This window comes from Micrasema longulum, unplaced genomic scaffold (genome assembly GCF_059751315.1).
Source record: "Micrasema longulum isolate JH-2025_06_02 unplaced genomic scaffold, ASM5975131v1 h1tg000521l, whole genome shotgun sequence".
Classification (NCBI taxonomy): Eukaryota; Metazoa; Arthropoda; class Insecta; order Trichoptera; family Brachycentridae; genus Micrasema; species Micrasema longulum.
In genome coordinates, this window is record NW_028277718.1 from 233,671 (window position 1) to 246,917 (window position 13,247).

At 30.9% G+C, this 13,247-nt stretch overlaps 2 protein-coding genes across 7 annotated transcripts in view; one reads left to right on the forward strand and one right to left on the reverse strand.

Moving 5' to 3' along the window:
- LOC148280870 (acyl-CoA Delta-9 desaturase-like) overlaps nt 1-13,247 on the reverse strand; it is a 202,620-nt gene that overhangs the window by 27,107 nt on the left and 162,266 nt on the right. The window contains exon 1 of one of the 3 annotated variants that reach the window (XM_088227658.1): nt 589-781. The exons of 1 other annotated variant lie outside the window; for it this stretch is intronic. The gene's annotated coding sequence lies outside the window, so the exon portion shown is untranslated. Of the gene's footprint in view, nt 1-588; nt 782-13,247 lie in introns of those variants that run through there. One more of the 3 variants, XM_088227659.1, reaches the window with a different exon arrangement.
- The window catches only part of LOC148280871 (acyl-CoA Delta-9 desaturase-like), a 48,907-nt gene that overhangs the window by 16,642 nt on the left and 19,018 nt on the right, over nt 1-13,247 (forward strand). The window contains exons 1-2 of one of the 4 annotated variants that reach the window (XM_088227650.1): nt 11,163-11,299; nt 12,258-12,424. In XM_088227650.1, the coding sequence (XP_088083776.1) occupies nt 12,276-12,424 (149 nt within the window). In that variant the 5' untranslated portion in view covers nt 11,163-11,299; nt 12,258-12,275. Of the gene's footprint in view, nt 1-11,162; nt 11,543-12,257; nt 12,425-13,247 lie in introns of those variants that run through there. The other 3 variants (XM_088227652.1, XM_088227651.1, XM_088227653.1) reach the window with 3 other exon arrangements.

Consider the following 13,247-nt stretch of genomic DNA (forward strand, 5'->3'; position numbering starts at 1 on the left):
GTAAAATGTTTAAAACATGCCTAACGAATCTTCTTTCTTTATTTTTTTTTAATTACTCATAGCATTAATTAGTATTTTCAGTATCCTAATACATTGGTTCTTTCATTATAAGACTTACATTTCTTCAATGGACAAGATCATAAACTGGATACGAAAATCGAAATGTCATTTCATCAAATTCTGGATTTGCATCAGTCTGCCTCTGCGGTGCAAATATTATTTATTCTTGCACTACTACTACTCGCACTCACCACTAGTTTTTAAAAAATAACTTCTTCAAACAACGTTAGGTAGTTTTAAATATAAATAACAGGTGCGCAAATGTATTTTGTAAAAATAGCGTCATCTCAACATTACAATTTAAACAATTATAAATATTATATTTTTAATAACGCGCAACACATTTTATGTATTTCATATTTATTTACAAATTGCCCATAATACTTTGTGTATTTCACTTATTCTTTTATTAAATTCATATAGAAAATCACGCAAAACGTAATTATAATTTATTAATGTATGCTAGAAATTACAGTAATAATTTTCCTGATTTAAAAGGATTTTTTAAAATAATTATCGGTTCGTTACCTTTTTTGGCGACAGAAACACAATTCACTTAACTGTTACTCAGTACAACAAATCATAACGACTAATTTAACCAATCGATTACAAAGTATTACATCGATACTTATTGATTACACGTAATACTCACAAAAAATATCAATTTATCGATGATCACATTTGGTATTGAACTACGCTCCTGCAATTACTTATTTAAACTGACGATTAGTATTCAAAACATTGTATGTTTCAGTTTTACTATTTTTTTATATTTAAGTAACGAGTGGTGTAAAATTCACACAAAAAATTGCAATTCTCTACAAGAAAATGTTTGCATTATTTATAAAAACGAAAAAAGACAAATCGTTGTTGAGAATATACTTTTGTTGAATAGTGATTTATTGTTTGAAAAATTCTTAGAACTTCTCAATTGTTTAAAGCATGACGGGAAAATATTATTTACCCTTTCAGCCCGGGTGTTTATTCAAATATCCATGAAATTTTCAATCAACAAATTACAACAGAGTTGAAGAGCATTTTAGAGGTTTAAAGAAGGAAATATGGAAGTGTAGGCATTTACAAGGTGTATGACCTCTAGCGTTTGAACTGTCAGTAGGACCGCAGTATGTCACACTTGCTGGAGAGTGTGATTCTATAAAATGCTGCAAACAGCCAGTTGCATTCCACCGGTAATACTTCTGACTAGTCCAACTCGTTAGCGTCCACTTCACGAACCCTGGGCAACGAGATGACATGACTATTGTATGAAGGTGTGATCACAACAGATAACGAGAGGGTGAAAAGCGAGTTTCTGGCGCCTCCAATCCAGATGCAACCAGAAAAGGAAAAGTAACCCCGACAGAGAAATCCACCAAAAAAAACAACAGCAAACCACTCTAGTCATCTTTTCCCAAGAATCACTATGGCGAGTACATCTAATAAGTCGTTGTCCTGGCTAAGGAATATAACAGCAGCGCAGGACCAAGATGCTTTTGCTGTAGTGTTCACCATTGTTAGGGGGACCTGGAGCTCAATCACAGATGGCTATCGACATGCTAAAAAACGTGCTAAGTATTTGAGCGATCACCACGAACAATCATGAACACGCTGAAGTTAAAGCGGTCGCGTTGCAAAACGCCATAGATAAGTTCCTGTGCGAGATTCAACCAATCCTCTTGAACTGACCGAAGTTGAATTTCGTTTTGCAACGCGACCGCTTTAACTTCAGCGTGTTCATGATTGTTCGTGGTGATCGCTCAAATACTTAGCACGTTTTTTAGCATGTCGATAGCCATCTGTGATTGAGCTCCTGACAAGGCACCGCAAGAAGAAAAATGACCTCTCATGGACTGGTTAAAGTGGCTACTTTGCACACTGTATAACATTTACCATTTTGGCTATGTTTGATCATCCATAGTTCTTCAATTCTTCCATTTGTTGATTTTACTGAAATTAAAGAGCTGAAACCTTTATTTTTGTAAGGAGATGCAAAAAATAAATTATTTTACATACTACGCAATGCCTGAAAATATGTCTTTTGCCTACAAATATTTTGACGGAGTAAAAATATCCTAACGAAATTTCAGGTTACTCGCGTAATCTACGAAATTAAAAGCGGTGATTACATTTTTAAATCACTGGTATCCAAATGAAGCGTACGTCTTTTTTGTGCTTATGTTGGTAGTCAGCATTACACAAAAAATACAGATTTTTTAGTTTGACAGTTGACTTCTGACTAGTTCTTTTTTTTTAATTAATTGCTTCAAAATTAAATATTTTTTTTGGATGTAAAAAAAGTTGAACTATTAATTTATACATCGAAGTGTAAATTGCTGAAACATCGTGTTGTTAAATTGCTAATATGTTTTGTTATTTTTTATAATGTGTTGATTAATATTAGAATATGTGCATTTGTCAGTTTATTATATTAAATAAATGCAATAATTAAATAAATTAATCTTGCATGTCGGAGTACAAAAAAATATTTATTTTAAACAAACGGCACAAATTGCCTTGTACGTAAACATTAATCATAAGTTTGAAGAAAAAAAGGATTATTGTTCATATATAAATATAAACAGATATAAATACATAATTAGCATGATAAAAAAAATCGATTAAAGACACAAGACCAAAATCAGAAAAAATAATAACAAAAACATGAAAAAAAAATCGTTAAAATAAATTGGATTCGTTTAGGGACGGGTCACAACAGCAAATTTGTTTCAATTAGCCCCCTCGATCAAAAATTTATTTTTCGTTCCAGTCTCTACCAAACATCCTGTTTATCATAATTTAATAAATTAAATATCTGTTGTACTTTCAAATGATATTTCAACAAAATTTTATGAATATGTTTTTTTGTGAAATTATACTAATTTCTTTGAATAAACATATTTTGTATGTAAGATAATAACATATGGAGCAATTATTTTTCTATTTTTTATCAGTTATAAATCCAGTATTCATTAAAAATGAACGTTAAATAGTTAGTATAATTTTTTTTTTTAAATGCCAAATAAATTCCAATGATTCGCTTAGTACATATTATTATAAAATATACCATATTTTCTTTATCTACAGGAATTAATTTAAGTCTGAAAGGGTTAACGTTTTAGGACGTTCATAAACCTAAGGAAATCGAGTAAAATATTATTTATTACTTTTGACAGATATCTCAGCTGAGAGGAAGAAGTAATTAGTAATCTGAACTGCCCTGAAATTTAAAGAGCTTGTGCTTACCTTTGTTACCAAGCCCTGTTGATGTCAATACATTGATTGATTATTTTTTTTAAATAAGGTTCCTGGCATTTTTTTCTGCATGGCAATTACTTACGACAAACTGATTTAAAACAACAAAAGTAAATAATACTATACACGGCTTTTCAGGGCCAGACCGCGAAACTTCAGAGGAACATTTCTCACGGTAAGCTTTAAAAAAAATCCTAATTAATTTTTCCAAAAAGTCTTTTTTTTAATGATTTTTTTTTGTTATCTCAAAATGGAGTAAATCTTTAATTTCTCGGACAAGCATCCCTTCCGCAAACCCTTACCTCTCCTTAACAAAAAAATATTGATATAAAAACGTATTTGACCAACGAAGCGATACGCACCAGTCGCGGACAATTGAAGCGGCTGGGTAGGAGAGGGGTTTGAGATTGCAATTTTTTCAATATTTTTTCAAATGGCTTTTTGGAAAAAATTCTTAGAATTTAAAAAAAAAATACCATCAGGAATGTTCCTCTGAAGTTTTGCAGTCTGGCCCTAAAACAGCTGTAAAAAATCAATCAATAATTTTATTTATTATTTTCGGTTGAATGTTCGAATCACGTTTTTGGCCAAATGTTTGTAGACAAAAGACTGGACTTCACCCCCTGGGAGTCATTGAGATTACAAACGAGGTGGAGAACGTTTTAAAGAAGGGAATATGGAAGTCTACACATTTACCGGGCTTATGATCTGTCGTTGGCTGGTTTAAGTGGCCACATTACACACTATTTAACATTCACCATTTTGCTTATGTTTGAACATCCATATTACTTCAATTCTTCCGTCTGTTGATTTAAATGTACCCAGTCTGTAAAATGGCCACTTTCCCAAACCAATGAAAGGTCATAAGCCCTATAAACCCCAGGACTTCCATATCCCCTTCTCTAAAATGTTCTCCATCTCTGTTGTATTTTCTTAAATATATTTTAGTTGTATATTACTTTTGAGTATATTTTTTTACCTTAAATAAATACAGTTTTTACTCAATGCATTTTTACTTAATTTTTTTGATCCCACGGTTTTGAAAAAAATAGCTTTTTAAAATGGCGAAATTGTTTGATTTCCTTACATTTTATCAGACTACAGCCTTAACGAAATGCTTCAGGCGTCTCGCGAAACCTTGTAGATGTCATAATATGCTCCACCATAACGATATTTCTATTATTGGTGTTTAAATATTTGTTATGGGTTTTAAAAATATCAATACTGTCAGATAACACTAACAATATTGAAACATCCTCACAAAGAACATCAAAGTATTTTTCAAGGCAATATTATTATAATAATATTATTATATTTAGCTACAGACACAAATACTTGTTTGTTTTCTAAAAAATATCACTTCTGATAATTTCCCCTAAATGCATAAATTTTCTGAAAAATATCAATATCATTAACCTGATGATGCATAAGACACTGCATTGGTCTATGAACTTTTCTATTATTATTTATATTGTTTGTTACACAAAAATTAGACTAACTGTATTCATCACCATAATTTCTCAATCTGCACCCATTGTTGCATGGGGCACTTCACTGACACTCTCAGTGGAGCGTATCTGGACTATTAAAAAAAAAGCACTTTAAAATAAATATTCCTACCTGTTACCGCACCAGATGTTACATAGGGCACTGAACTAAATAGCATAGAAGATAAGATGATTACACTTGCGCTTTAGGTGCAAATTCAGAGTGAATGGAATACTGCGGCAAAAATTCACCTTCCAAACAATTATTTTATGTTGGCATTGACAAGAATCAAACCCTGGACCTAAAACACGCTTGGCGAATTCGCTAACCTCTATAATACGAAGCAAACTAGTCTCCAGTCGATTATCTTTTTTTGGAGTTTACCTGGTTCTGTTGCACAAAAATTTGGTCTTATCCTCACGGACAAGGAATCGGTTATATTGTTTATCCGCCATTTTCAAATTTTTACAAAATACATCGTTTTGTAATTATCTGCCTCGAAGCCTACACCGATGCAGAAAATAAATATTTTTGTTAAAGTCTATGGGTAACACAATTTATAATAAATATATCACATTTATTTATATCGTCAAGTAAAAAGAATAAGTTCTTTGGCGGGCTTGTAGCTAAAAGCAATTCCAGCCAACCAAAAAAACAGACTGTCAAAAGAAGAATATTTTGAGTTTGTCCAAATTTTTGTAGACAAGGACTGGATTCAACTCCTCAAAATATTGTTGATAAATTACCTGGTCCATGAAGAAGTATAGAAATTGATAAAATAATATTTTCAGGCGTTGCCTAGTATGTAGGTGTAATAATTCAATTGGATGAATCTCACCCGCATAAATAAAGGTTTCAGCTCTTTAACTTCACAAACATCAACAGATGAAAGAATTGAAGTAATATAGATGTTCAAATATAGGCAGAATGGTGAATGTTACACAGTGTGTAAAGTGGCCACTTAAACCAGCCATTGACAGGTCATATGCCCTGTAGTTGCCTGGACTTCTATATTACCTTCTCTTAAATGTTCTTCATCTCTGTTGTAAAATGTTAATGTCAAAAGAAGAGTTGGTCAAAAATTTGTGCTAAAAATTTTATTTTTATTTTTAATAAAACATTGAATATATATAGTACATATTATACTCCCAGGAGTTTTTAAAAAAAATCATTTGGGACTGTACATATAAAGAAAATGTTTTTGTGATAATACGTAATATCATACATAGTTTGTTGATTCATCCGAAATATTAAACACAGTATTTTACACCATCTATTACCACTATCAAAAAGATTTAAGTTAAAAAAAATATTTGCGACACTTTTGTATTTTCTATTCAAATTTTCGTATTTTAGCTCATCGGGGAGTTTATTAATTCACAAATATAATATACATACATAAAAACATAATTAAATATAAAAAAACGTCTGTTTTTAAATTTGGAGATGAGGCTTGCAAATATCAACTATTTAAAAAAAGCCCATTATGTTATACACATTAAATGATGAAGAATGTGGAATCAAATAATGTCATATCGTTTGTCAACCGCTCCGTTCATTCACAATCATTTTTTAAATTATAATACCCAATCAGTCTTAACCGACATTTTATTTTTAGAAGGACAAAGATCAACAAAGATGTAATGACTAAAACAACACAAACAGAAGGTTCTGCGTTTGATTCTCGATAAGACACAAAAACGTTAAAGTTAAGTCACGTTAAAACCAATTTTAAATTCAGCCCCGACTGTTGTGAAAAAATACCACCGATAGAAAAAGTAGAAAAAGATTAGCAAAATTGCTTAAAAATTAATTTTCGGATTTTTGTCCGCAGAATTTTTGTTCTTACAGAATGCTGTATTTTTATCGTCAGTTTACTACTTAGTACATATTACTAATAATTCTTATAATGTGTTAGCTATTGTATGCGTAAATATGCATAAAAAGTGTAAAATAAATAAATCAGTTTCAGAATTTTTACTTTGTCGGCATTTCAATTTGTATTTGTTTTAGAAGTACAAATTACAAAAACAATAATGCATCGTATTTATTGTCTTTTTTTATCATTTACATTTCTTCAAACAATCAAACACAATTATTGCAGTCGTTTATTTAGACAGTAATTAGCAGTTTCATTCCATCACAATATTCACCAGTTATACGACGCTATATAGTGGGCCGAAGTGCTAACTTTTAGAATAAACAAAAATGTAAAGCCTTGTTACGGTGCGATCTTGAATATCTGACTAAAATCAATTATTCTTATCCAACACTTATTTTACAAAAGACTGAAAAAGTAAACTGAATTGCTTTTTGAAAAAAAAAAATTTTGATAAATTGTTAATATTTAACCACCGTCATAAGGCAAAAAGCCGCATACTTTGCCGTAAGGAAAACTATGCCGTTCTGCAGCTCATAGTGAAAGGAAATAAAAGACGAGGTATGGGACGTAAAAGAGCACAATGTCTCAAGAATCTTCAATAGTGGTTTGGAATACCAAGTGCAGTAATGAGTGACTCATCAGGATGACTCTGAATGACTCAGAATGACTTTTATGAAGAATTCATACTAGGATCAATTTATTAAGAAACCTAGGTAAGTTCAATTTATGAAGAAACCGTACTAGGCTCAATTTATTAAGAAACCTAAGTTAGTTCAATTTATGAAGAAACCATGCTAGGCTCAATTTATTAAAAAACCTAAGTTCAATTTATGAAGAAACCATACTAGGCTCAAATTATTAAGAAACCTAAGTTAGTTCAATTTATGAAGAAACCATGCTAGGCTCAATTTATTAATAAACCTAAGTTCAATTTATGAAAAAACCATACTAGGCTCAAATTATTAAGAAACCTTAGTAAGTTCAATTTATGAAGAAACCATGCTAGGCCCAATTTATTAAGAAACCTAAGTTCAATTTATGAAGAAACCATACTAGGCTCAAATTATTAAGAAACCTAAGTTAGTTCAATTTGTGAAGAAACCATGCTAGGCTCAATTTATTAATAAACCTAAGTTCAATTTATGAAAAAACCATACTATGCTCAAATTATTAAGAAACCTAAGTTAGTTCAATTTATAAAGAAACCATACTAGACTCAAATTATTAAGAAACCTAAGTTAGTTCAATTTATGAAGAAACCGTACTGAAACCGTTCCCCAAGTTCTGACAAAAACTGTCAACAAACAGTCAGCAGTGGACGTCCAGGACGTCCACTATCCTATACATCAAACGTTGGAAATAAATAATGGAAATTCCATTATGAATTATTTACAGAAATGGTAGGTACCCGAACTTAATTTTTTAAATTAAGCTTTTATCGCAGAAGTGGTTAGAAGACAAACTGTTCCTATGCTAAACTAATATTTACGTAGAACTTTAATTTTAAAAATCCAATATTTTATCTTTCGTTTGTAAAATTTCATTATTTTATTTTTCTTCTACCTCCCGCTTTTATTTATGGGCTAAGATCTTAATCAAAAAAAAAATAAGTTTAATACATACAATTTATGTTTTTGTCTGAGATTTTAATTTATTTTTAAAAAAATTGCTGTATTTTGATTAATTGTAATTTCTCTTCCTTGTTTCAGTAGCATTTATGAGCATCCACAATTTTTATTTTTCAACGCATTTAAACTATAAATAATGAAGGTATATGTTTATTACTTATTTTTTTAACTGTTTTTTATTGATAATTGTTGGCCTCGTAGTGTAATGGTCAGCGCGTTTGAACTATTTGAATTAATTTTGTTATAATAAATAACAATAAGGAATTTAAGAGTAAATGCGTGAGAAAAATATTAGGTTCAGGGTGGTTCGATTTTATAACTAATATTGAAGTCCGAGAACGGACGCCGTAGCCTCCTATAAAGAGCGTCTTGAGGATGCAATAGTAGACCTTGCTTGGTTGGTGCTGCGCATGCCTCAGGAGAACTACCCCGTTCACTTTGCCCAGCTAACAAGGGTACATACCCCGTTCCAAGCTAGGCAATTACATTTAAAAACATGATAATAGTTTACAAGTTAATAGAAAGCACACACTAATAAAAAATCAACTTACTCGTATTAACATTTTAATATAAATACATATTTATTTAACTTTTTGTGCATAATATTATTTGTACATTGGCGGGCTCATTGCCAAATGGCAATTTCTTCCAACCAACCAATAAAATAATAGTTTTATTTTTATAATTCAAGTTACAAAACATATTCAATAGAAAATACAGAATAAAAACCTTAGGATATATAAAAATAGAAATAAACGTATTTGTTTATTAATTAAATGCTCAATGTTTGTTTTTGTAAATTTATTGATATTTTTAAGTTGCCAGAATTTCACTCGTCCATGCACTTTGTAGCTGCAAGATGATTAGTAATCTAGCTTCAATAGGTAAATGTTATTAACTATCAAATATCCAAATTTAGAAATTGAGGTCTAGAATTCCAACCGTCCATGCGCTCAGTAGCTGCAAGACTTGTTGTTATCTAACTTCTATTTTTATCAATTTGTTTTTTTTTAAATATCACGAAATTTCTAAACTTTATTGTCAAATAAAAAATGTAAATAGGGGCTAGATTTCTTATTGTCTATGCGCTCTGTAGCTGCAAGACGTGGTGGGATATTTATTTATTGCGCAGCGCCCTTATATATATATATATATACCTTAAATCAAAAATATTACTTATTGGGAAAAACGAAAAAAGGGGAAAAGAGGAGAGATTAAGGAAGAGAAAGGAGATATTTCTTCAGACGTGATTTAAACAGAGATACTGTGATAACATATTTGATGGTGGATGGAAGGTGATTCCATAGTCAAGCCGCATGGACACTATATGAGTAAGAAAAGAAGGAGGAATTGTGGATGGGTATTAAGAGAGTGCCTTGAGAATTAGAACGAAGAGGTAAACCATGAACTGATAAGCATCGAAATTTTTCACGCAGGTATATAGGAGCGTTAGGACCATGAAGTACATTGAACAGAAGTGAGAGGGAGTGATAGTCTCTCTGCTGTCTAATTTTGAGCCATGTCAGTTGCCTACGATTTTCAGAAATGTGGTCATATTTTCTTAGACAAAAAATGTACTTTATGCATGTATTCTGAAGTCGTTCAAGTTTATCAAATTGCTCACAGCTTGAATCAGTCATGCAAACATCAGCGTAACCTAGAATAGGTAGTAGTAATGCTTATACCAGAGTGCATTTAGTATTAATGTGTAAGAATTTTTGCAACCTTCTAAGTGGGTGTAGACTGAAAAGTATTTTGCAGCTTGATTCGTAAGTATGAGCTCACCATCATAGATGTTCGTCCATTAGTACTCATCAATTTTTTTACGGATTTCTTGCATTGAATATTAGTACCATTGATATTAAGAGGATTCAGTGAAGATACGTTTAGCTTACTAAGCAATCTTTGACTACCCGCAAACATAATTTGTGTTTTAGACGGGTTTATAAGTAAACCATACTCTTTTGTACATGTTGATACGCAATTTAGTGTATTAAACATCGATTCTATTGCTTTGCTGGTGCTTTCAGGTATGCAATGAACATATAGTTGTAAATCATCTGCAAAGAGATAATATGAACAACGGAGATATTCTGCTATTGGATTGATAAACAGGGAAAATAGTAATGGTGATAAAACTCAATCTTGAGGTACTCCAGCGACAATTTCATACACACACATATATATACATACATACACATATATACACATATATACACACACGCTCATGTACATACACCTATGCGCAAACACATACATACATTCATAAAACATAGACAATTTATTTAATATAATGCGAAACTTGAGTATATATATTTTCAAATTATTCTTTATTTTCAATATCTAGTAAGAATCTCCAATCAGCGGCATGCATCATCCTTTCTGACTCCCTACGACCAATGTCATGAAAGAGCGAGGTCAATACCTTCCTCAACTTGACAACACTCCCGCTTTTCCACGATTCTGGTAAAAAGTTAGGGACCTTCTTGGCAACGTAATAGTGTTCTCTCGATGCCAGAACAGTGTTGACCCCTTCACATTGTATCAAAACCCTTATTTTAATTTGTACTTAAACTTTTTTTCTGAGCACCTAATGGCAAACTATTAGTTTTAAGTTTATTGGGATAATTATTGTTTAATATTTTATATTTCATCGTGTGCAAAATATTTTTTAAAATTTAAAACATGCCTGCGTTTTCATTTTATTGATCGTGACAAATTCAAGGAAAAACTTCAATCTTAACCTGTTAATATAAAATTTCAATTGAGTGAATTGATACACATATCTGTTATAAATGTATTTTTTATTCAAAATATTGGCATACACGAACCGACCAAAGTTTCTCATAAAACGTTAGTTCAATAAATTAGCACAATTTTTCTGGAACCGTCTGCGAAATCTTATATTTTAGTAACAAACGATCTCGCGTGGTGTAAAATATAATATTTCAGTCTTCCTAAAGAGTTCGACAGAAAACATAACAAAAACGTTGGTGGTTTTTTTTTTTAAATTACAAAAACATTATTTTTAAATGGTTACAAAAGTTTCTGGTTTTTTTTAAAATTTGTGAAATGTTTTTTTGGGTAAAGTGCCGATAAGCAATTTCTTGTATTATTTATACGAGAGTTGTATTAACATTATTAAATTTATATAAACCCATATTAACAAATGACAAGTTACGACAGAGTAAGAAATTGTTTAGGACATTACTAGTATATTGATATGCCAAAGGTATGGTGATCGTGGTCGTTATTACGGAAGTGATTATTATTTCTTAATTTGTTGCAAACAGAGATTGAAAACATTTTTTAGAAGAAAATGTGGAAGTTAAGGCATTAATACAAGGCTTATAAGGCCTGTCATTCAATTAAATGAAAATTGTTTAATGCTTTACAAGAATACATTATATAATTGAATTCATTTTGTATTCCTCATTGGGGAAACCCGTGACGAGGAAGAAACTTTACTATTTTGTGACACATATATACATATTTATGTTTAAACACAATAAATTGTTCAGATTTTTTACGGAATAATTGATTTGAAATGCAAAAATATTGTTACAAAGTGTATTTAGCTTAGATTATAGAAATTATTGGCCGATCACAATTTCCGGGTTAGTTACGTTTCGATCCGTTAATATGTTTTTGGCAGGTTTTAGTGACCATTCTTTCTATGTTTAAACATCCGTTTTTTCTCAACTCTTCCATTTGTTGAGTTTTGTGAAGTAAAAAAATTGAAACCTATCTCATTTGGGTGAGATTCATCCGTCTGAACTAATTCACCTACTAGGCAACGCCTGATATATATATATATTATATTTTAATTTCTTTTCACACCAGTTAGTTTAATAAAAATGTTGAGAGTATGTCGAAATGCTTGTAGACTGGCTGGATTTCTTTCCAAGGGATTTAGATTTAGATTTAAGTAACGTTTTTTTTTTCAGATTTGACACTAATCAACAATGACACCCGGCACACTTCCCGTTAATAATCTTTTGATATCGGAGGCAGCTCCTGTCACAGAATTTAAGGCTTTAAAAGGATCCCTGGCTCTTAAAAAAAAAGTCCGCCCCTACCCACCTCTTCCACCATATGTTCATAAAAAATATGAGTAAGTTATTCATGATTGTTTATTTAATGACAGCATAATAAAATGGATTATATTGAACAAGGATTTTCAACCTGAGGGGTCTTTACCAGTGGCTTTGAAAAATATCATTTATCTGTACCTACATGGTACACAATATAATATAAATTATATAAATTATGCATATTTTATATTGCTATTTTTTCTGTGGTTCTGTCTAATACAACAAGAACTCATTTATAAAATCAACTCAAACGACGATTATTATCAACTTTGTCATATATTATATTGTGTAGCTATATTATTAATTACAAAAATATATAAAAAAAATACACAATGCAAACCGTACGTATTAGATATTCCTATTACAATTGAAATTCCAACTGGCCTATTTGTTCTAGAAAATAATAATTCTAAAAACAGCCGCATCGAGCACCAAATATCCTGCAATATGACTGCATTAAAGTAATGGAGGTCATATATTATGTCAATTGAAAAATCTCAAAGGAAAAAAGCCCTTGTGAAATAATGTACGAAATACCGTTTTCCAAATCGAGAATCTTTAAATGGTTTGTGTAATCTGCAAGCTTACTCCGAGATTAAACTACCACGACTGGATTTAAGATGTTAAAAATATAGTTTACCTATTTATATAAAGAAATAAGCTGGAATAATCGTCTAATTTCTTGACTCACCGCTGGCGCACACGACAATAAAAATATGACTTCAATGGTTCTTATAGTAAAAACTTTTTTATTAAATTAAACGTTTTGGGCAGGTAGGAAGAAATTTCATAAGGTACGTGTCCTTGTGTGTTAAAATCATATAGAAGGCTTTATAAAAATGC